Here is a 25,790-nt window from a genome sequence, read left to right as displayed (position 1 = left end):
TATATAAGTTTATCTGCGTTTGTATGAGTTACTGTACACAGCATGGATTATACATATTAACAGTAATCCATGTTTATTTTTCTTGGTTTTAGAATTTGCCAATCTTTATGTATTTATTATGTTTGTGCTAATACAAAGTGTTTGATTTAATGGTGTGTGTATAATTTTGTATAGATTGATATATTCAGGGCCTCACATCTGTTCCAAGCCATGAAGGTGTTTGCTCTTCTTTATGTTTGTCTCATTCTGCTTTCCAAGGCTGTTTGTAAATGTTTTTCTGTGCTTGTAAACACTTGATTGGGATCCTCCGGCCTCTCCCAAACCCGAGGGGCTCACACTTGGTCTTGTATCTGTCAAAGTAATCACAATGTGACAAAACAATACTGCTATGACAGCATCATTTAACCTTGTCTCTACTGTGAGCTCGTTAGGAAAACATCTGGGACAGTGAAGAATTTGAAGGTAATTGAAGCAGCGTTGGAGAAACAACTTGAAAGTGGGGATATCTGACTGCCTGACTGTAATCTGGCATGAGACAGATATGAAGGGATGAATGTATCTGCTGGGTTGGAGGCAGAGCTGCGCAGATGCAGCTGAATTATTGGCGACCATCTAAATTGTTTATATGGCGTGATATAGCTGTCTGGGAGAGTTTGAAACAGCTGATTGTGATGCTTACAGTATAGTAATAATATAATAAAAAGTCTGAAAATCTGGAATTATGAGAGAATTTAAACCCTGCAGATGAAATTATGCCATTACATGTAAAGGAATGTTGGCATAATTAAAAATAATATACATTTTTAAATGTTATACTGAAGATATAACTTGAATGTAAATAATAATATTAGAAAAGGGCAAATAGTGGCACATTTTCTCAAGTGCATCCCACTGCATAAAATGTAATAGTCATAAATGGGAAACACAGAAAATGCTAACTAAATAAAAATTATAAAATATTAAATTATAAACTTAATATTTACTAAATCTCTCTCTCTCTCTCTCTCTATATATATATATATATATATATATATATATTATTATTATTATTTTTATTTTTTTTTTTTATTTTTTTTACCAATGTAAATGACAGATACCCACCATATTAAAATAGTGCAGCGACTAATAACACCTTTGTATTTTCCAGCCTAAATGTCTATATCTTGTGTTCCACAGAATGACAGTCCGGGACCAGATGGGCCTAGAGGACCCAAAGGTCACAGAGGTTTAGAAGGAAAAGAGGTGAGTTCAGCATTCCATGTATTTTACATTCCATGTATTTAATTCCATGTCACAAATTCACGCAAACCTTTCCATTTTTGAATAAAAGCCTGCTGTGAACAACGGAACACAGTAGAGGGGGAGACACTATTCAGCGCAAAAACATTTATTGTGCTGAAATATCTGTTGTTTAACATTTACATTTAGGTTTAAAAGTCAACAGTGTGATCAAAGTGCACGCGACGTATCTTCCTGAAGAGCATTGCTGTTATTTTATTTGACTTTGTTATCGTTGTTTAATTTTTGATCTAGAGATTTAAACAATATTCACTATATAGCCTACTGTAATGAACACATTTCTTAAAACAATTTTTTTAAGGTTTTTAACCAGTTTTGTAAGGTTTGTGCCACTGCTTCTCTTAACTACCAGTATTGGTAATTACCAAAATATGTTTTTAGCTTTCTGTATTGGTTAGACCTCCAATATGCATAGGATTTTTAGTAACAGTAGTAAGCTATTTCTAAAGTTATAATACAATTATTGCTTTTATCTGATTGTCAAGTGCTTTATAGTATTTTTTTATTATTATTCAGATACCCAATTAGTCAAAACGCACAGTACATAAACAATGCCAGCAAGCATGTGAGCTGTTATCAAAGGCAAAGGAGGCCATTTTTGTTATTATGTGACTAAATACTATTTAGTTGTCTCAGTTTCTTATTTGTTCAAAAATTACAATAACATTTTTTAGAATTCTATTTTTATTTTTTTGACGGATTCCTAAATGTTTTGTGTTTTGCTTACGACAGGTGGTCTAATAAATTGTTAAGCATTGTATGTTTTCATAGCATTCAGTTGGCACATTTGTTTTAAGCACATTGGGCATAATGTAGTGTGTTTTTGTCAGTAAAATTAAAATAAAGAAAGTAGAGGGTTTAGTCCGATTCATCAAAAAATAATCGGCCAACTAAGCGATTAACAAAATAATCATTAGTTGCAGCCCTAAATATGTCAAAAACCTGGACCTGAACCTGATTAAAAATAAAAATAAATAAAAAATTAAATCCAAATCAGAGAGGCTACATTTACAAGATGATTGATGCTATTATATTTTCCGAAGTAATCAACCTGGCTCTTATACCTGGCGAGTTTTGCACATCGCGTGTGGATCAGCCAATCACAATGCACTGGGTCAGTTGGCCAATAAGAGCAGACTGCGCTTGTCGGAAGGAGGGATTTTGTAGAAAACAACATGTTTGAGAGAGGCGGGGCATAGAGGACCTACAATAATGTATAGTATTTGAAAATTAATGTGTTTTTTGAACATTAAAGCATCTCAACATAATCTGTTACACCAAATACACAAAATAATGATCTTTAAAAAAATCATCATATGAACCCTTTAAGAACTTCTTTGCTCTGGCAGAATTACATCTGTGTAACACATAACAAAGCAGACCTTAGCAGTGACCTTTGTGCAGACCTCTTTATGTCGCTCAATATTACAGGAGGAGTCATAATTGCATTTGGTGTGTGATTTCATGTGCACATTGTACATTTCATCCATCTTGTTTTCATGCACAGGGACCACCAGGACCACCTGGGCCTCCAGGAGTTGATGTGAGTGAGTTTACTTTAACCTTTTTAACACGCACCTGGACGACGGCAAACTGAACACTCTTTGTTTGCAAGTGTCAATGTTTATGCATAGATTAAATGAGACAGGACAAAATTAATCTTGACAAACTAGATATCATAATAAAGATCTAAGCCTCAAGCATCGATGACAGATCACTGTTTTTCAATGGAAAGCTTATAAAGAATGTATTTGCTAAATGTGTGTAAGCAGTACACATCAAAACATGAAAAATAAAAATGCAGTACACACAAGATTCGTCGTAATGGCGAATCATAAACACATCAACAGATTTATATCCCACTTAATATTTTTTTCAAGGCACTTTAGTGTCTAAACCTTTTAATATTTTTGATCATTGTCAACTCTGGTTGATAAAAAGTAAAGCCCAAAGGGTCTTCTTTCCAAAGACACCAAAAGTATGTGTGTAACAATCATAAGTAAGGTACTGTTGCAATTTTATATCAGGTCACTTTCACTTTCAGCTGTGAGTCCCATAATGGGGGGTGCTGGTTAACAGGTTAAACAAACTGAGTTTAACTGAATGCACAAATCTAAGAAAGGCACACATTATTGGATGTAGTCTAATGCACATGTTCCAGCACAGTTCCTGTATGAAGAGACAAATAGCAGTCTAAATGGTGACTGTGATCTTGATAATAAATGATTCTGGGCATTCCATAATTCACTTTCAATTATTTTGGTGAATTACACATCGCTGATAGTCAGTAGCAATGGAAGTCTCTAGCCAAGGCCCAAGCACATACTTGATTACTCTATTTGTGGAATTAAAGCGTCTTTCTATAGCACACAACAGCTGGCTTGTTCCAATTGCATATGCAAAGAAATTAATGCATCATAATACTTTTTAGTACAAACTTTTTTTAGCAAAACATCTGGAAATCTAATTCCTCATTACCTCTTTGTTGTATGTTGGTATAGTATGTGCTTTTTAAAAAGTGTATTAGCAGTAATTGTGAGTCTTTGGGGAGTGTTGTGCAGAAAGTGCAGCAGAATTTCCTGTAATTAAAACAACATTGATCTGTGGCTCCATTTTGTGATACAAAATGGCAACAGAGAAAATCAGTTGCAGAGGCAGCAGTCTTCTCGATTACTCTCTCTCTCTCTCTTTGTAGGAATGTGAAATTCTGGATATCATCATGAAGATGTGCTGTGAGTAGACCTGTTTTTGTATTTACCCATGACTCACTATTATCCATAAATGGAGTACTGCCCGTCAAATTAAACAATTAATGTTGACTCGTGTCATGAAGTGATGATACAGCAATCCACTTTGCTAGCTCAGTGTTCACAAAAACTCATTCACTGTGTTCATTCAGTGTTCACAACCCAGTTCACAAACTCGACCAATAGAGAGAGTTGAGTAAGGTGTGAGAGAAATGAGAAAATACTTTAAGATACTAAGCAATACCACCATTTATATATACTCTTCAATGTGGAAGAAATCATGCATTTATATATGTCAGATGTAAAATATTATTCAGATTATTAAGTCACAGAATCATCTTGTTTTTGAAAGGATATTCATTATTTGGTTTCGTAAATCTTGTTGGAGCCATAGGCTTTAACCCAGAATGGATTCATTTAAATGTGCATATCATAAACATTAGTTTTGGAAGCTTAACTTCGATATTTAATATCACCATCTGGGCATGTGAAAGCAGGACTAATCTAATTGGAGAGAAAATTCTGTTTCTTTGAACTGAATTAAGCAAAGGTTCAGTGTGAAAGCACACGCCAGTTTGAAGGAAGGGGATTCAACAGTATTAACCAATCAGATGCAATAATATGGAGTGGGCTGTTGTTTTACTTAAGACTTAAGTTAATTAAGGTTCTCCCCATATGACCCTTGGGCTTAAAGGGGGGGTGAAATGCTCGTTTTCACTCAATATCCTGTTAATCAGGCTTTTATAGGCTTTTGCGTTGATAGCGTCAGGAAGCTTGACATTACCGTGAGGGAAAAACCATCATCCAAAACAAACCATGGCTAACAGTCAGATTCAGCGTATATTTATGATCCAAAATCAGATCCAGAGGCTGAAATTGAACAAGAGCGGCAGCAGCAACGACTTAAGCAGGACGTCTCTATGTAGTATGTATTGAAACTGTATATATTTGCTTAGCAGTTTTGAAAAATGACTAAGTTCCACTTTATGTCGTCTTTTTTTTTTTTTTTTTAAGCTGTACATGTGGAAAGTGCAGTTTGATGACAACATCGCATGTTGTTTACTTGATGTGCTTACGCGCCGATAGCTAAGTTAACAACACAGAGATATTTGAAGCAGTTTTACTCACCGCCTGCGGTTCCAACACACGATCGTGACCCTTTTTCGGTGGGACTGCATTATCCTTAAGAAATAAATGATACGCAAATCCGACGTAAAACTGGGCCTTGTTTGTAAAACAAGCATCTTCGAAATGCAGGGAACAAACAAAAACACTTGCACAACTCCGTCGATGCTCTGTAAAAATAAACTCCATCCACTAGTCCCTTAATGCTGTTTTTTTTTTTTTTTTTTTTTTGGTAATCTGTGCAGGGTTGTCTTGGCCTGGCAACCAAAAACACACTTCTTTTGTGACATTTCGCTCTTGCTCTGATCAGTTAATTGCTCTGCTCTACGGGAGCGCGCGCTCTTCCGGCAGAACTGCCTTAGGACCCATATAAGGAAATTCCGCTCCATCTAACATCACACAGAGCCATACTCGAATAAAACTTTCCGAAACTTGTGACAAACCGGAAGGAGTATTTTTGGAACAAAAATGTACAGTAAAACACTATGGGCCCTATCTTGCACCCAGCGCAATTGACTTTGTACACCGACGCTTGTGTCATTCCTATTTTACACCCGCGCAAAGCGCGCTTTTCCCTCCACAGAAGCACGTCGCTAAACTAGTGAATGAACTTTCGCTCCCTGGGCGGTTCAGCGCAAAAAAGGAGGCGTGTTCCGGCGCAAACGATCCCTGGTGCTATTTTGCTGTTCCATTAAACAATTGCGCCACTGACCAGAAAAAACCTAGTCTAAAGTCAGTGGCGCGTTGCGCGTTGTTCATTATGCTATTTTAAGGGCGCAAGCTTGACCATAATGTATAGCGTGCACAACACGCATACACTTTGCTCATGTAATCTACACAGATGCAACAGTTATTTTTGCAAATCATAAATTGTTACACTAAAACAATATTAACACATGAGATGACGGAAATCATTGTGGTGTGCCACGAAGATGTGAACAAAATAGGCATAAATCTAGCTTACAAATTATTCAGGCTAATTATTCTCCCATCCCCATACAACACAACTTCTCTGTCTTTCACTGCTCTTACAAGAACATCAGTCTCCTCGGCTGTGACACGCTCCTGGCGTGCGCCTGGTAAATACGCCATAATAATAGCAATCCATAATGGAACTTGCGCACCTGCTTTTAAAGGGAATGTTGGATGATGCTCTGATTGGTTTATTTCACGTTACGCCCAAACCACACCTATGAATAATGAAGCTGCTTCAGACCAACCCACTTTAGATTTGCGCCGGGCGCAAGAGCCATTTATTCCGCAGGGAAAATAGCAACAGCGCCGAGACCCGCCCACAAAGTTACTTGCGCTTCGCGCTTTGACACTTGCGTTTCAGATCGTTAAAATAGGGCCCTATGAGTCATAAAACACTATGAGTCATGTTAATCCGTGTTAAAAATGTATTATGAATGAAAAAAAGAAAGAAAAGAAAAGAAAAAAAAAGCAGACAAAATTTTCCTAAATAAATATCTGTTTCAGCCAAAAAGAAAAATAGGTTGGACCATTCATTTGAGATTAGGCTGCTTTGTGTCTGTTAGAGTTTTACCATTTATTCTTACTCCCAGACATATTACTTTTGTGTTGCTCTGTCCAGACTTTCACAGATTGGTTTATTTTGTGTCTGTATATTAGAGGCTTATGTAAGCCATTGTTCTGTTCATTTTTGCCACCAAAGATTAAACTCAGATTATGCTCTTTTTTAAATTCTGCATTTGAATTGTAAGATAATAAAACTGTCAGTTATTTAGGTCAGTGCATTAACTTTTTTTTTTTTTTTTTTATTGCATGAATTAATAAACTTTTATAAATGTTTATTATATCCAGATTAGATCTGTAAAACTGCCAAATACCCGTGGATCCCTTATTGTGAATGTTTTGAAAGCACATGCGTTTCTGATCTGCCTGATCTTTTGTTCTCAAATTTGATGCAAATGTAATGTGTTCTCTCTTTCTTCCTTAATTTCTTTCTTTCAGCTTGCTGTGGTAAGTTCCACAGATTTGAATTATATAGAAAAATAATCAAAGTGTGATTTTATTTAGTGTTTTGAAATACCATCTTCTCTATATGCATGTTTGTTTTGTTTTTTTAAGAATGCAAATGCGGACCCCTGGACATTCTCTTCGTTGTGGACAGCTCTGAGAGTATTGGAGCTACTAACTTTGCCATCTCTAAAGACTTCATTGTGACGTTAATAGACAGGCTCAAGATAAGACAGGTCAACTTTTTCGATCACTATGAGACTCATTAACATTTCAGTTATCTGTCAACTTTGATTTGTTGAGTTATAACAACCATATACACAGAGGGAGACACATTTCTTATTAAGATTAGTGGTCGACCTAAATAAGGTTTTCAATGGTTAATTCATAAGTTATTACATTTGGTCCTCTTCTCCAATGTCGAATATGTGGCTACATACTAGATGCATAAGCTCTTTTGAATTAATTTAACTTATGCTGTATTAAAGTTGAGCTTCCTTGTCGTTTCTTTCAGTTTGGTGCCAATGAGTCTCGTGTTGGCGTGTTGCAGTACAGTGGTGCAGGTGCTCAGGAGAGCGTACAGCTTGGTGACCCCAACGTTACGACCCTGACGGACCTAAAACAGTATGAAATATCAATCTTCTCTTGTTAAGAGCCACAGTCTGCACACAATATGTCAAAAACAACTTTAAGAAATGCTTCTGTAGTTTTTAACAGTTTGTTTTTCTCATCCTACAAGCTTGCATTTTGTGCACAAATCTGGCATTGTATCTAAAGAATTAAAGGAAAAATATCTTGTCGTTCACTTTAGAGCTGTGAAAAACTTCCGCTGGCTGGCTGAAGCCACATACACTGGAGAAGCTTTGAGTGTCATGCTAAACAGGTTGATTAGAAGGGTTGCGACGGACAGGACTGTGGTCATTGTCCTTACTGATGGACGCTCCAACACCGAAAGGGATAGAGTGCCCCTGGACGTGCTGTGTGGAAAGGGACTGAAGGTAAACTTGGACAACATTTTTTGAAAAAAATAAAAAATAAAAAGCGTGCCTCAACACTCTCAAAACACACCTGTACAAAGCGTACAATTGCATTTTCCAATACCCCGCTGAAATAAACACAAGATGCAGTAACGCACCAACAACTTTTATTCCTGTTAATTATGCTGATTATCAATTAATCAGGATTTATTTTAGCACAGTTACTTGCACAATGACCTCAAAATACTTTTATATACTTCTACATTTTGACAATTGCATCACATAACCAGCTTCATATTTATGGCCATCCTGATATATAAAACTTGTAGATTTTTATTTCACATCTGCTTTTGTTAAAAAGCATTGAGTAGGTTCATTGTAGGGTTCTGCTCACTGGACATTTCATTTCGGAACTGCCGTGATATGTACAATAACCAACATAGTAAAACATTGCCTATATCACGAACTTCTGTTTTGGATTAAACTGAGCATGCTTTGAGTGCCTCTCACTGGATATTTATGGTTAAAAGTGTAGCAAAATGTGCAAGAAGCAACATAATATCATTTTGCGGAAGTGGCAAATTTTTCCAATGAGCCTACATTGAACTTTGTGCCAATCAACTTATGCAATTGTGTGGTTTTCAAGGAGGTGTACAGAAATGGCTTCCACAGAAGTAAAATTGATTATTCAATGATATGAATCAAACATGGTTAGGGAAAACTTGTGATCCAATGACATTTGATGTTATTGGCATGCAAGTAGAGTCCCAGGACATGAGGTTACATTAAATTCACAACCTAAATGATGTACTGGTAGATTAAAACTTTTGTCTCTGTTCTGGTTTCTGGCAGGTTGGAGGCATTGGAGTGATGGATTATGCAGAAAGGAGGCCCAATAGAGAGCAGATTAATCAGGTTGCATGTGAATCTGATCGCACAAATAGCTTCTCCTTTATCTTAGACAACTATGGTGTTCTTTTGGAGGACAGTTTCCTGCAAAATATGACTAAGAAAATCTGTGAAGGTAGGTTAAGTACTGTATTTACTGCTGTATCTACTGCACAGCTAGGGAGCTTTGAGGGTTCTGGATTTGATTTTGAGAGATATTTACAATGTTGTTCTTTTTTTCACAGACACGAAGTGTCCCAGCTATACTTGTCCAAGTAAGTATTGAACACGAACCACATTTGTCAGTGTTTTGAGCATGAGATGATAATGGTTACACCTTCTTCCTCTTGTCCAGTTTCATTTAATGGCGACACTGATATCCTCATCATGATGGACAGCTCAGCCAGCGTGGGCAAAGAGAACTTTGAGATGACCAAGGACTTCACAAAAATGCTGGCTGAGCGCTTTTTGAAAGCAGAAGGAAGATACCTGGTCCATGTTGGTGTTGGCCAGTACAGCAGCAATACCAACATGGAGGCCGAATTTAGCTCAGATTACAATGAGGTGATTGCTCAAATCGCAGAAGCCAAGTACCAGGGTGCAGGTACTCGGGTAACAAATGCTTTAACCTTCGCAATTGAGCGCTTCAAAGGTGGTGGAATTAGGAAGAAGAAGCTGCTGTTGTTTTCGGATGGTCGTTCCCAAGGCGTAGACAACAACCAGATTAAAAATGTTGTGAGGCAGGTGACCACTGCTGGCATTGAGCTGTATGTGTTGGCCATTCACAACCATCTACATGAGATAAACCTGCTCACCTTGGTGAGCCAAGGCCTTCCCTATAACTACACGTATGTCCACAAACACCTTTTCAAAAGAGCCGACTACCACTCATTGCTTACTGGGGTGTTTTACCAATCTGTATCCCGCAAGATTTCCCTGGATTAGAGGGGGTGATTCGGTAGTGGAAAGGCGTTCAGGAATAAAGGGAGTGGGTGGCAGTATAGTACAGCATAGTGTGAATGACATAACTGAACTTAAAAGGTTTTTCAAAGTCTCTGTTTGATTTCATAAAAGACCGCAAATGATTGAGTCAGAATTCTTAAAAAAAAATAAAAAAAATTTATGTCACTTTGCAAAGTAAAGGGATTATTCAAGTCATTTCACCATTTACGTCAATTGTTGTAGTTGGTTCTAGTGCTTTGGCTATATGACTGTATTTAGTTTGCTGTCTGTGACCGCCAGAAATGAGCATTATCCATTGTTGAGGGCATGAATTTTATTTTTCTTTTCACTAGTCAGGAGCTGAAATCATCTATAATGATGCAAACTTAAACTTTTATATCTATGAAGACTTAAAATGCATTATATCTATCTATCTAGCTATCTATCTATCTATGACAGCATGTATATGTATGTATATATATATATATATATATATATATATATATATATACATACATGCATATATACTGTAAAATACTTGGAAATAAAAAAGGAATTGGCATTTGTTTTTGACCAAAAGTTCTTTATCTGCATTAGTCTGTGGATTCACTTGAATATGTATTTGGTGCTACCGATATCAACACTACATTAGCTCCTTCAGTTATTCAATTGCAGGTTTCTTCAAAAATTTTCTTCAAGAGTTTACCAAAAGGTTTCTTGTGTCCAAAATGTATTTGAGACCAGTCTCAAGGCTATTGTAAAGGTATTTCAAATAAAGGATGCTACAACCCACCACTAAGGCCTCTGTCATGTGTCTGTCTTGAAAAACATCTGCATGCTCAAATTCCACAATCCACCAAAAGACACTGTGGATGATTACTGTCAGTTTACTTGAATATCCTGAAATGCTTTTCTCAGTAATCTTTCTCCTTGCATATGTAACAAATTTTCAAGTACTTACTGTCTTCCATCAATTTATGGCTACTTTAGATTTGAAAATATGACTTAAGCCAATGAATGCTATCAAGGAACACAAATGTGATCTATTGAAATTATATGGTTCAACCAGGTTTAACTAATTTTTGTAGTTATAGCAATTTTTTTCCCTTAATGCGTAAGTAAGGATACATTTTTAAGTACAGAGAGGAAGATATATTTAAACTGACATATTTAAACAGATACGTCCTACGAACTGCCGTTTTGACAGTATCCCTGCATGCTTAGTTAAAGATGTTTTTAACTTTGTTGGGTCAAGCATTGTATCTTTGGTTAATAGATCTCACAGTTCGAGGAGTGTACCAGCTGTTTTTAAACATGCTATTGTGCAGCCATTGAAAAAAAAAAAAGATTAATCTGGACCCTTCAATTTGGTCTTAGAGAGAGCTTCCTATAATCATCTTCAATCATTTTTTGATTTTTATTTATATATTTAACCAGGATAGTCCCATTGAGATGCAAATCACTTCTTCCAGGGAGTCCTGGCCAAAATGGCAGTACAACAAGTTTCACAATAAAAAAAAAATACAAACACATAAACAAAATTATACCCTACATTCAAAAGATTACAAATATGTGACAAAATAAAAAAAACATCAACAATCATTAACTATTAGCAAATACATGTTTCCTTTAGAGTAGACCATTAAATATATATATATATATATATATATATATATATATATATATATATATATATATATATATTATTATTATTTATTTTAAAGAGGGGAGTGTTTCCAGCATTATAACACCATGCACCAAAAAAAAAAAAAAAAAAAAAAAAAAAAATGAAAGCGGTATTTCCAAGCTTTGAATATACTCTTGGAACATTTAAAATAATTTAGCAGATTATTTTGTGTTGTAATTACATGATAAAAGACTGCAGATATAAATTGGTGATTTACCTAACCTAACAGTGCCTTAGTGATAAACAACAGCATGTGCACTTTGCTTCTTTGAAAAAAACAAAGAGGAGCATTACATCAATTTATACAACAATGAGTGCATGAAGAAGCACTCATCACAAAACGTGAAGCAGCATGTTATACATACAGTAGTCCAACTTTTTAATTGAAGATAAACATTAATGCATATACATCACATCACCATAATCTAACACTGACAGGAAACAACTTTGTATAGTTCTGGCTCTCCCCTTCAAAAGGAAAACATTTCTTTAAGCGAAAAAGAAAACCCAATTTTAGCCTAAGCTTTTTTTTTTATATACGTACATAAAATCTAAATATGTCATCCAACCATATGCCCAAGCATTTATAAGAACTTACTCTTTCAGTAGATTCTCCTTGTAAAGCTGAAATAATCAGTTTTGTGCGTTTATTTTGTTTTCTTTGAATTTGAAACCAACTTTAAGTTGGACAATGACTGAAGTGTTGCAGTGACAAAGATTCTTGCAAAAGTTCTATGGCTTGATTCACCGAATGTGCTACTGTGTAAATAATTGTGTCATCAGCTTATAAATGAATTCTAGCTGAGGTTATCCCACGATCAAGGTCATTAATATAAATAGAAAATAAAACTGGTGCTAAAATAGAGCCCTGTGGAACACCTTTGTCATAAATGTAGATGTATTTAGTATTTATGAAAAATTCCAGTCTGGTTTTAAGCCCTGATGATCTTCTTCTAGCTGTTGACTCTGGTAACTCTGCTGTCTTAGCGCTTTTGGATTTGACTGCAGCCTTTGATACGGTCAACCATTGGATTCTTTTATCCAGACTCAAACAGTGTGTCAGCATTAAGGGGGCATAGCCCTCAAATGGTTTCAATTGTATTTGACAGAAGTTTTTCTGTTCTTGAAAAGCTTTTCACACTTGTGTCAAAGCACTGAGATAATCCAATCTTATGCTCCTCGGTCTTCCCGAGATCCAAAATAAAGCTGAGCAAGCTTTTTCAGTGGTTGCTTCTATGGAATAGTTTACCTTTTCACATAAGAATGTATCAGAGTGTTGTAACCTTTAAGTCATTGCTTAATAATCACCTGTGTTCCTTAGCTTTCATATAAAGATGAGTTTGAAGATTGTGACTTTTCGAATGTGTTTTCTTTGGTTAACCGTGGTTGTTTTAAAATGTTCTATATAAATAAAATTGAAATTAAAATGTAATATAGTCTTTGATATTAACATAAACTAAACATATTATGATTAAGAATAATTGATATTCTTGTTGCACATGCATTACTGCTTCACTATAAATAGGTTCAAATAAAAATCCAAATTCATTAGTTGTTTAAAGTTGTAAATTATTTTAATGGATATGTAGAGTCATACATTTGAATTTGACTAGCCATTTGAGCTTCAGCTTCAAGATAAAAAAAAAAATCACATTATTTTTACTGTCAGATGGACAAACAAATTTTTACTTGAACATTTGCTTCAAGTTACTAAAACATATTTTTTATTATGTTACTGTGAGATGGACAATTAAGAATCGAATCACTGAGTAGGCCATCTGAAATTAGTGAGGGTTTTCTAATAAAGTGCAAATGTAATGTGAAAGCAGTATTCATAACAAGATAATTCCTTACATTTATATAGCGCTTTTCTAGACACTCAAAACGCTTACATAGTCAGGGGATATCTCCTCATCCACCACCAGTGTGCAGCATCCACCTGGATGATGCAACGGCAGCCATATTGCGCCAGAATGCCCACCACACACCAGCTTACTGGTGGAGAGGAGACGGAGTGATGAAGCCAATCAGTAGATATGTGGATTGTTAGGAGGCCATGATGGTCAGAGGACAATGGGCGAATTGAGCCAGGATGCCGAGGTCACACCTCTACTCTTTTCGAAAGACATCCTGGGATTTTTAATGACCACAGAGAGTCAGGACCTCGGTTTAACGTCTCATCCGAAGGACGGTGCTTGTTGACAGTATAGTGTCCCCATCACTACACTGGGGCGCTAGGACCCACACAGACCACAGGGTGAGCACCCCCTTCTGGCCTCACTAGCACCTCTTCCAGCAGCAACCTAGTTTTCTCAGAGGTCTCCCATCAGCCCTGCTTAGCTTCAGTGGGAAACCGGTCTTGGGCTCCAGGGTGATATGGCTGCCGGCCATCCTGGCTCGGAACATTTAAACATTTAAAAGATTCACCATAACAAGAATAGCAATGTACAGTGAGACATTTAAGATTATTTACAAGGCATTACTTTTACAAATAGGCCTAAATGGATTAGAGTTTAAAATATATATACAGTAGATACGAAAATAGACCACTCCTAGTAATCTGTCTGTATTTACATTGCGTGTATCTATTTTGCGTGAATCTATTTTGACATGCCATTTTTGTCCAGTTCTAGAATGAATCACGCAGTTAAATGTCACATCCAAAACTTTGCAGCATGTGGGCCGTCGTCCAGCATGAAAAACAAGACATTTTTTCAACGGATTATAGCTATGCATAGCCTCGAAAGTGCGAAAAACCGCACACTTTGCAATCACTACAAAAAAAAAGTCACCCATTTCATTTCGCGATCTCACAATGTTATATTAAAATCAATAATGTTGTCTATACTGTATAATGCATCCCTTACCTATTGTGTTGTTCTTTGTTAATGCGAGAGAGATCATGTACATGGCACTGAACAGACTCACCGTTGTAAGTCTGATTGGCCATCATGTTCAAGGGATCAACAAACATGCCTGTGATTGGCTAAATAATTTACCTGCAAAAACACACTGTAAAAAGAACATTTAAAAATTCCAACCATCACAGTGCTCTTGCTATAATTTCAGGGTGCTTATATTTAAAATTGACTTTATGATGGTTTTTTTAACCGTGTTTTAATTTTTGAACAAAAATATGTTAGTGATCAAACATTACTTGGTGGACCCTGCACTTCCTGCACTGTAGATCCCCGGTTGAAAACCCTTGCCTTTGGATATTAGTGTTGGAATAATGACACCCTGTAAGGAATAGGCTACATCTTAGAAAGGACAAGCACTGCTTCTTTACTTGTTGAGAAGTGAATGGGGTTGCCTATACATTTGTACATAACGACAATGCACTGTATAGGCATAATGCCAAGTGTCCAAATGGAGAAAACCCAGCTAACAACAACACCCACCCGACAGCATGCAATATGTCATTAGAGATCTGCCTGTAGTTTTTCAATGCAACATAAGCTTTCCTTATCCCAAAGCACTGATATCATCTGTAAAATAGTTAGAGAAGAGACATGAAACAACATACAAATGCACTTGCCAACCTTATGACTTAGAACACAGGTGTCTGTTTTGGTAGGAAGAAAAAAATATGTAGGATTTGAAATATTTACATACTACATTCAGACTGTAAATTAGAGGTTGGTAAAAAAAAAAAAAAAGATCCCATGTATTTGAAAGAAGTCTATTTATATTGTAGTCTGCATTTGTTCTATGAAAAGTACAGTAAAGGTAGTAACATTTTTAAATGGTAGTATAATTGAAAATAAATATTATTTTATTATATTTAAAAATATAATTTATTCCTGTTATACAAAGCTGAATTTTCAGCATCATTACTCCAGTCTTCAGTGTCACATGACCCATCAGAAAACATTCTAATATGCTGATGTACTTGATTTTCTTCTTCTTCTTCATTTCTCTTCTCTTTTAAGAGCCAGGTGAATCAGATCAGTGAATGAAGTAAACTCCTGGTTCAGTTTATTTAATACCCCGAGGTGACAAAGCATGAGAGGAAGCTGTAATGTGAGTCATTTTAGCTGTAAACATATCACATATGGATTCGTTTTACCATTGTACAATTTCTCATTAATGTTAATTTTCTCTAGAAACGACATTGCCTAGAAGAACAACTGTGGTGCATTAAATTAATAGTCTCACTGGATTCCTTTCAAGTAAACAAAACACTTAACGTTTCCATTGGCAAACATAGTTTAATGCCTGGCACACTGTCCGTCCATCTAGCCTACCTTTAGCACATCATTAGCATCTGTTATATGGTTAATGAGTCTGTACTTTTGTATCCGTCTGCATTCTTTACATTTAACCAGTACTTATTACCATATATTTTTATCAGATCTCAACAGTTTCCTCACTTATCTCTCAGTAACACCATGTCAAGACCCTGCGCTCCACATGATGTGCAGGTAGAGTCATCCCATTCTTTTCAAGTGGTTGTTAAAGGTTATTTCCAGTCAGCGAATCAGTAGCAAAGGTGTATTCTTGCCCTCATCTATTGAGGGCTTGATCATGATGGCAATTTGCTTTCTAACTTCAAGATCATCTGATTGGACGAAAATTGTGTTGTGGTGAAATCATCATTATTTTTGGCTTTGTTTTCCAATAAAAGAGAGACTAAACATTTTTATTTTAAATTAAAACCTTTTATTGAGCAATGACACATCACATTGATCTAAATTGACATTTAGAATGTTCAAATAGTTTTCTCTTTCAAATGAAAGCTGTTCCTTTGAACATTTTGAAATTACTGTATTCATCAAAGCATCCTGACAAAAATATCAACCAGCAGAACTTTTTTTCTTCGTATTAATAATAATAAGAAGAAACATTTCTGATCTGCAAATTATTATATTAGAATAACTTCTTAAAGATCATGTGACATGGACTGGAATAATGACACCCTGAATAATCAGCTTTGCATAACATTTTAAAATTAAATGTATATAAAAACAAAAAAATGTTTTGAATGGCAGCGTCTCGTCTCATTTCTTCTCATTTTTAAAATAATGTTCCCCATGGTTTCCTAAGAACAAGCTTCCCAGGAACAAGCTCTTCCAGCTGGACCCTTACTCTGAAAAAAGATGCAGCTGCTTAAACATCCAAACCTTATTCAAATTCAACTTTTTTTGCCCCTACTCATTGGGCAATTTCAGGCTTTGATATTACAACTCTTTCTTAACTCGGCAGGAGCCTTAATATTTAAGTGTTCCAGATCTGCTTTTCATTGTCAACAAACCTTCAGACATTCAGCCTTAAAATAAACTTTTGACTGATTTCAACATATTTAGTTCCTTATCTTGCCAGATTTGATCTTCCAGTCTGATTCATCTAAGTAGTGCAACATGGGTTTCTTCAGGAGCTTCCCATGACATGAAGTTTAATGCTGTATAGCATGTTACAATATTCTGATATACTGTAGTAAAACACTAGTTCAATATACTACACTAGAAAATACATGCCAAACCCATTTTGCCAAATTCTCAGGAAATCCCACAGAAAAGCTGCACAGACGGAGGTTTGGGAAAGGTTTTGGTGGGGAGACGGGGAGGTTTGGTATAATGTGCCCAGATAATGTCTCCCAGCTGGCTTTGGAAACCGATGGCCAACATCTGGAGGCATGTGGTCAAATAACTCAGTTAAAGGATGCAAGTCGCGTGCAGAAAAAAAGAAAAAAAAATTATGAGGTGAGCTATTACAAAGAGTGACTGGATTAGGTCAATATATTGGAGGAAATTGAAATGCATGTTTTGTTTAAGTTTGGTTCAAAGAAGTGCACTTGAAAACATGGTGAGTGAGCAACATGAATTGCTGTGAGAGTTTGTTGAAGCCATCAGTCTGCATTATTTTAATTTATTTTTTAAATAATCATGTTTAGCACCAGAATTATCCTTTTGGTAATGGCTGTCACCGGCAGGGAAGACAGTTGCACTTGGTCTGCAATGATGTTCAGATACCTGACAGCTGTCAGGAATTGTGCTATTTGGATAAGTGTCCCACGAAAACTTCGCCAACCACTTTACCTGCCTGTGTTCGCCCAACACTGCATCCAGGTGCTACAGCCTCTGTTAGTAATCAGCATATCCACACTTGGCCATCAATGTGATGCACTTGGACTCTTGATTCTACTTTCTTCCAATCATCCATGGTCCAGTCTTGATGATCTTGGGCCCATTTCATGCATTTTTGGCAATGGTGTGCAGTTTGTGGCATCAATGAGCTCTGGATGACACACAGCTGGACAACGGTTTGTCGGTTGGCCATCTTAAATCTGAAATTTGCACAACTCTTTGCACTTTAGATACAGTCAGCAGTCATTATATCTGAGCAGATGACTTATCAAATGACGGTTTACAAATTCATCCCTCCTCTGTTCAACACGACACGGATGTGAGCACGACCACGCTGTATTTACAGTGCAGAAGTAGATGACTCAGTGGAACTGTCAACACACTGTACACTTAAAAAAGGAATATTCTGTGAATATGTGGGAAGCTCATGCTCTCAAAGGGATTCACTGTTCTGAAGGTCTGTCCAGCACGAATCATTGGTTAGGGGAACAAGGGAGTATAATGTAACAGTTTATGCTGACTATAAAACTTGGAACAATAGTGAATAGCACCAGATGCCAATAGCAATATCACATATCTGGCTTTGAAAAGCAGACTAAATGTTATCTTAAGCTAAATGTCATAAACTATGATTGGGCCGCTGCCTTGGTTTTATTAAAAACAGGTCTGCATAGTAAGCGTGAGTGCACTAAATTGCCAATATTCTTTTTTTTTAAATTGTGCTTCCATTTTTCTAAACCTGTGGTTTACTATGAAAGGAAATTGGTTCTGCTGCTAATTCCAAGATTTCAATGGTGCTCTGGATTCAAAGATAGGGAACCGATTCTGTGATGAGAGGACATATGGCACACACACACATTTTTTTTATTTGCCCTAATTTAACCTTTAATTTTTTTAAGTTGCACACAAGCAGGAAAATCTAATTTCATAAGAAAGAGTTTTTGTGAGTTCTTCAGAATTACAGACAGGAGTCCAATGTTCAGTTTAATTAATTTAATTAATATGGAGTTGTATGGAAGCTACAGTATTTCTGCCACGCGCACACACACACACACACACACACACACACACAAATTTAAATCATGCTTTGATAAAATATAATTATGACATGAGTCATATTTATGACTTAAGATTTAGATTTTTGTTATAATCTGGTCATGTATAGGTTATTCTGTAACAGAGTTGTTCGGCAGGGTCTTGATATAGTGGAGTAATAGATTTTGAGCTTGTAACTAGAGGGATGTGGATCATTCTTGCAGTATTAACATTCCAGTGTCTCTGAAACAGAACAAACTCGGTCCCCCTTCATTTAGACCCCTTCCATCCCCCTTTTCCCCCTCTATCCCTTTCTCTTCTTTTCAAGGAAATATGCGAAAGTTGCCAAGAAACAAGGGAAAATACAAACCCATGGCAGTTTCACAAGGACTGCCTCCTTATTCTGCAGAAATTCAGCTGAAATAGTGTTCCTGCTAACTCCACAGTGCTGCCTCATTTCTTTTCACACAGGTGCTTGACATCTGATTTTTATTTTTATTTTTTTTGTCAGAATGTTATTAGATGAGCGAGTCAAAGCTGTTTCACAGGGCTACGTTTATCAGTCTAGCACCAGTTCTGAACATTTTACATTTTTGGCAAATCTAATGCACAAAATTGAACGTGTATCAGACTGGAGGTCCTGCATCCCAGTTTGCATACTATTCATCATAAACACTGTGCAAGAGTAGCTTGTGCTTCTTCAATAATAGGATATGAAAATTAGGATGCCAAAGTCCCAAATTTGAGATGGATTTTGGAGGTATGTATTATGCAGATAAAACAGGGAGATGCAGAGCTCAAGGTCAGAGAGAAAGGGCATGAATATCCGCAAGTTTATGAGTGTGACCTTGGAAATATGTGTATGTGTTTTAAGCGTGTGTGTACACAATCAAGTGTTTTAATGTTTTTTACTGATCTGAACCTCAGATCTGTTAACACATAATAGTCCTATCAAGTTATAATCAATGTCAAATCATCCTTCACAATTTGGCATTAGTTTCACGTTTATTTTGCTCAAATGCCTAATAAAACAGCTCCATTTGAATTGATTTTATTGGCTCTGTTTTATTCCACACAAAAAAGAAAATTCCAAAGAATCCATTAATGATCTTTAACAGTGCTACATTTGACATTATGGGAAAAACACCTTTTCCACCACAGCAACCATCACAATATACGCTTCACTATTTTACATACAGTAGGCCTAGCTGTAGCCAGTGTATAGGCTAAGGTTTTTTTTTTTTTTTACCACCTAGAAATATCAATTTACAACATCAATTACAATATCAATTTACAATATCAATTACACTGTGACTGATAAGAAGGCGAAAAGCTGTAGTTAATTTATCACACTCCCATCAAACTTGGCCAAAAATGCTACAGTACATGCTATACACACTGCAATTTACCACAGTGAATTCCACTCACTTAACTGTAGTCAAACTTTGGGTTAGTGATTAGAAACTTCTTTGACACCCTAGTAACCACTGAAACACCCTAACAACTGCATAGCATTGCCCAAGTAAATAAAAATATGTTCTAAGAACATTTGACCAATGATCGCATTAGCTTCTGAATGTTCTCTGAACGCTCTAAATGTTATTGTTTCTTATGCAAACATTAATGTTACATTGTGTTTTATCAGTTTGCAAAAGTTATTCAACCAACCTTTTAAATTTTCTGTAAACATTCTAAATCAAGTATACAGATCCAAAAAAAAAAAAAAAAAAAAACGAATGTTAGCTTAACTTTCAATGAATAAAGTATGCATAACGTTTTTGTGTATATTTTGTGAATATGAAAAACCAGATGACTTTCAATAAACATTCTATTAACATTACTGCAAGAACGTTTGTTCATAACTTTGAGATAACCTTGCCAGAACATTTTTCACTGTTCTGATAATGTTTTCTGTTAGCTGGGACTCTAGCATCATGGTGTTGAATATTGCATGAGCAAGTACCAATCAAATTTCCTGTACAGTATCTATTTATGTCTTCCCACTCTCTTCCTCCTGCATTTGAAATTTAAAGGGCTTATGTTTAAATCTTATGTAACCTGGGTTCATTTGGGATATTTGTGCAAGCGATAAGAAATTCTATGGAACTTTGGAATGGATGTGAAAGTTATCTTTTCTTTCTATTTTCTCTCTCACTCTTTTGTTTGCCTTTCTTTCTCTCCAACATTCAGCCTACCTGTTTCTCCACACCTGGCAGTACAGGACGAATGGCATACAGGTGGCATGATGAGATGATCCGACATTTCCTCTGCTCATGTGCTGCCATATGATTGTGTGATTTTACCCTTGTCTTGTGTGCTTCAATGCTAGCATAGAGTTCAGCAGGAGTCAGTTAAGGGTGCATTTGCTGGGCGTTTATGTACTTATGTTAAAGAAATATGAATGCTTATGTACTGTATATCATTTGGTGAAGGTAAGTCAACTCTTGTCAGTCGTGCCTGGTGCACGCTCTGTCACATGCCTACAATTGGAAATAATTTGTTATATTTAGCTGTGTAATTGACTAAGGAAACGAATGTGTCTGTAACCGTGGCTGAAAAAAAAAAAAAAAAAAACTTGGTGAAGCTCATGAAGCCTTGTGAGAGCATGCTCAGGTCATATTTTCATTTATATATGCACACACACACACACACACACACACACATAAATAAAAATGTGTTTAGTTTAAACTCTCCAAATGACCACAGAGTATAATGTCTTTACTGATAACATCTGGTAGTAATTTCCCCACACATTCTCTAGAAAACTGTAAAAAGATGCCATAACTCTTGTTTTCTTTGAAAATGAAGTATGGTCACTGTGCTGCAAGATGCTTTTGCAGTTTGCTTTTCATTAACGCACTTCCACAGAAGACCATGTGAGAATCCCTGCTATTAATTCAGCACAAAAAAAAAAATTAAATAAGATCCCCTCATTTCTGTCTTTGTGAACGTGTGGATGATCCACGCACCCTCTTCTCTTCACCAGATATCCATCAAAAGCCTGATGAGAGCATGTCTAGGTCCTATTTTCTCCCTAAAACAACAAAAAAAGAAATAAGAAAGTTATCTTGCATATGAAAATTAAGCCCATTTTTATGACCAATAAGATTGGGACATTATTGCCATGATAATTAAGCACAAATTTTCATTACCGTAATGCAAAACCATCCCATTCTCATTACTGTAATATAAAAAGTGATATATCCGAATGGTAAAGTGCTTATACACTAAAAATAATGTGAATTAATAAATAAAGAACTCCCAGGTGCATTAGGTGCAGTGTTTAAGGGGAAAATGTGCTTAATTATTATGAAAATGAAGTTGTAAATACAAAATGTAATATATATATATATATATATATATATATGGCGATGCTTTAAAGTTTGTGAACCTTTTAGAATTTTATACTGTGATAGAGCCTATTTACACTAAGTGAAAATAGCATATTTTCTTTGTGATAGATGATATTTACACTTAAAAATTGCAATATTTTAGTGATATTCTATTTACAGCTAGATTCTATTTATACTATGTTAAAAAAATAGCAGGATATTCTGCTAATCATTTATTGCAAATAGTGGCAACTATCTGCACCTCAGCATTGTAATACATCATAAAACAGTATGCAATAATAACTTACCGATTTATTTCAAATAAATATATTGATTTAATTGAAATTATCAAAAGGATGCGACCTAATTCAGACAAAAGCCCTATATGTATACCCTACCCGATACATTATTTTCAAATTTTTTACTGTTTCCTTAATTTTTATTAAAAAGAAACATTTTTCTGATGTGAATTGAAATTTTAAAAAGGGAGAAAAAAAGTTTGCCATGAGGCAGATTCAAATCTGGGTCGATCGTGTCAAAAGGAATATGACATTCGCTTTATCACTTATGCCAGTGAATGACCGTCTTTTGTAACATTGACTAGCCCAGTCACACATTGGTGGGTGAAGCTGGTGTCTCTGCCAACAAGACTGACCTTGTTGCACTTAGTGTGAATAGACACTCCGATTTTTTTAGATTTCCAACAATTAAACAGTTGACCACAGAAAAACAGCTGCAGCACCCTCAGCACACAAACTTCCCGTGCCTTTGACCCCAGGGTAACTTCTAAGCAACTAAAGGCCTTTCTCACAATGACTGATGTTAATGTCTTTATTAATAACATCTGGTAGTAATTTTTCCACGCACTCTCTTGTAAACTGTAAACAGAACTCAAAAAAGATGCCACAACTTGTTTTCTTTGAAAATGAAGTATGGTCATTTTGTTGAGATGCTTTTGCCATTTGCTTTTCAGTAACGCACTTCCACAGAAGAAAGACCATGTGAGAATTCCTCCTATTAATTCAGCACATTTTAGAAAAAAATCAATAAGTTTCCCTCATTTTGGTCTTTGTGAACATGTGTGGATGATCCACGCACCCTCTCCTCTTCACCAGATATCCACCAAAAGCCTGATGAGAGCATGTCCAGGTCCTATTTTCTAATAAAGAAATAAGAAAGTTATCTTGCATATGAACATTAAGCCCATTTTTATGACCAATAATATTGGGACATTATTGCAATGATAATTAAGCACAAATTTTCATTACCGTAATGCAAAACCAACCCATTCTCATTACTGTAATATAAAAAGTGATATATTCGAATGGTAAAGTGCTTATACACTAAAAAATAATGTGAATTAAATAAATAAAGAACTCCCAGGTGCATTATGTGCAGTGTGGGAATGGGAAAATGTGCTTAATTATTATGAAAATTATGTTGTAAATACAAAGTTTTAATGTACTTAAAATACTGTATGCGTAATTATGTGTGTGTATATATATATATTATTATTCAATTATTATTACTAGTATTATTCAATTCAATATATTTTATTCAATAATCTATACATACACAGTGCTGCTTTAAACTTTGTGAACCTTTTAGAATATTAGAGCGCGATATAGAGTCTATTTACACTAAGTGAAAATAGCGCATTTTCTGAATGATAGATGATATTTATACTTATAAATATAGCACTATTTTTAGCGATTTACTATTTACACAAAAAAAAAAAAGTTTGAGAAAAAAAGTTTGCCATAAGGCAGATTCGACTCTGGGTTGATTGCGTTAAAAGGAATATGACACTCGCTTTATCACCTGCGCCACTAAATACCATCTTTTATAATATTGATTAGTTCAGCAGGAGTCAGTTAAGGGTGCATTTGCTGGGCGTTTATGTACTTATGTTAAAGAAATATGAATGCTTATGTACTGTATATCATTTGGTGAAGGTAAGTCAACTCTTGTCAGTCGTGCCTGGTGCACGCTCTGTCACATGCCTTCAATTGGAAATAATTTGTTATATTTAGCTGTGTAATTGACTAAGGAAACGACTGTGTCTGTAACCGTGGCTGAAAAAAAAAAAAAAAAAATTGGCGAAGCTCATGAAGCCTTGTGAGAGCATGCTCAGGTCATATTTTCATTTATATACGCACACACACACACACACACACACACACACACACACACACACACACACATAAATAAATAAAAATGTGTTTAATTTAAACTCTCCAAATGACCACAGAGTATAATGTCTTTACTGATAACATCTGTAAGTAATTTCCCCACACATTCTCTAGAAAACTGTAAAAAGATGCCATAACTCTTGTTTTCTTTGAAAATGAAGTATGGTCACTGTGCTGCAAGATGCTTTTGCAGTTTGCTTTTCATTAACGCACTTCCACAGAAGACCATGTGAGAATCCCTGCTATTAATTCAGCACAAAAAAAAAATTAAATAAGATCCCCTCATTTCTGTCTTTGTGAACGTGTGGATGATCCACGCACCCTCTTCTCTTCACCAGATATCCATCAAAAGCCTGATGAGAGCATGTCTAGGTCCTATTTTCTCCCTAAAACAACAAAAAAAGAAATAAGAAAGTTATCTTGCATATGAAAATTAAGCCCATTTTTATGACCAATAAGATTGGGACATTATTGCCATGATAATTAAGCACAAATTTTCATTACCGTAATACAGAACCATCCCATTCTCATTACTGTAATATAAAAAGTGATATATTTGAATTGTAAAGTGCTTATACACTAAAAAATAATGTGAATTAATAAATAAAGAACTCCCAGGTGCATTAGGTGCAGTGTTTAAGGGGAAAATGTGCTTAAATATTATGAAAATTAAGTTGTAAATACAAAATGTAATATATATCTTTTACATTTTTAACACTTTGTTAGCTTAGATAATTGGGAAGTTTCATCTGGTCTCGTTGAGATATATAGCTGAGTATCATCAGCATAACAGTGGAAGCTAATTCCGTATTTTCTAATAATATTACCAATGGGCAACATGTATATTGAAAATAGATGGGGACCAAGGACGGATCCTTGTGGCACTCCATATTTTACTGATGATAAATGAGATGACACCCCATTTAATTAAACAAAATGGTAGCGATCGGACAGGTAGGATCTAAACCATCTTTAGCCTGCCCTTGAATATCTGTATAGTTTTGTAATCGATCTATGAGTATGTCATGATCTATGGTGTCGAACGCAGCACTAAGATCAAGTAAGACTAGAAATGAGATGCAGCCTTGATCTGACGCAAGGAGCAGGTCATTTGTAATTTTATCAAGTGCAGTTTCTGTGCTATGGTGGGCCCTAAAACCTGACTGAAATTCTTCTTACAGATCACTTTTATGCAGGAAGAGCAGACACAACGTTTTCTAAAATTTTAGACATAAATGGAAGATTTGAAATAGGCCTATAATTTGCCAGTACACTAGGATCTAGTTTTGGTTTCTTAATAAGAGGCTTGATAACCACCAGCTTGAATGGTTTTGGGATGTGACCTAAAGATAACGACGAGTTAATGCAAAATTTTAATGTACTTAAAATACTGTATGCGTAATTATATATATATATATATATATATATATATACATACATACATACATACATACATATATATATATATATATATACATACATACATACATACATACATAC

At 35.6% G+C, this 25,790-nt stretch overlaps 1 protein-coding gene across 2 annotated transcripts in view; it reads left to right on the top strand.

The window, feature by feature from the left end:
- LOC113055322 (collagen alpha-1(VI) chain-like) overlaps positions 1–10,290 on the top strand; it is a 32,700-nt gene extending 22,410 nt beyond the window's left edge. For both annotated transcript variants that reach the window (XM_026221553.1, XM_026221552.1), the window contains 10 exons: positions 1,177–1,242; positions 2,807–2,842; positions 3,995–4,031; positions 7,146–7,154; positions 7,263–7,387; positions 7,666–7,775; positions 7,963–8,149; positions 8,981–9,152; positions 9,262–9,291; positions 9,372–10,290. In XM_026221553.1, the coding sequence (XP_026077338.1) occupies positions 1,177–1,242; positions 2,807–2,842; positions 3,995–4,031; positions 7,146–7,154; positions 7,263–7,387; positions 7,666–7,775; positions 7,963–8,149; positions 8,981–9,152; positions 9,262–9,291; positions 9,372–9,961 (1,362 nt within the window). In that variant the 3' untranslated portion in view covers positions 9,962–10,290. The remainder of the gene's footprint in view (positions 1–1,176; positions 1,243–2,806; positions 2,843–3,994; positions 4,032–7,145; positions 7,155–7,262; positions 7,388–7,665; positions 7,776–7,962; positions 8,150–8,980; positions 9,153–9,261; positions 9,292–9,371) is intronic.
- The last annotated feature ends 15,500 nt before the right edge of the window (positions 10,291–25,790 follow it).

This window comes from Carassius auratus, chromosome 36, assembly GCF_003368295.1.
Source record: "Carassius auratus strain Wakin chromosome 36, ASM336829v1, whole genome shotgun sequence".
Lineage (NCBI taxonomy): Eukaryota > Metazoa > Chordata > Actinopteri > Cypriniformes > Cyprinidae > Carassius > Carassius auratus.
This window is presented reverse-complemented; position numbering and strand designations above follow the sequence as displayed.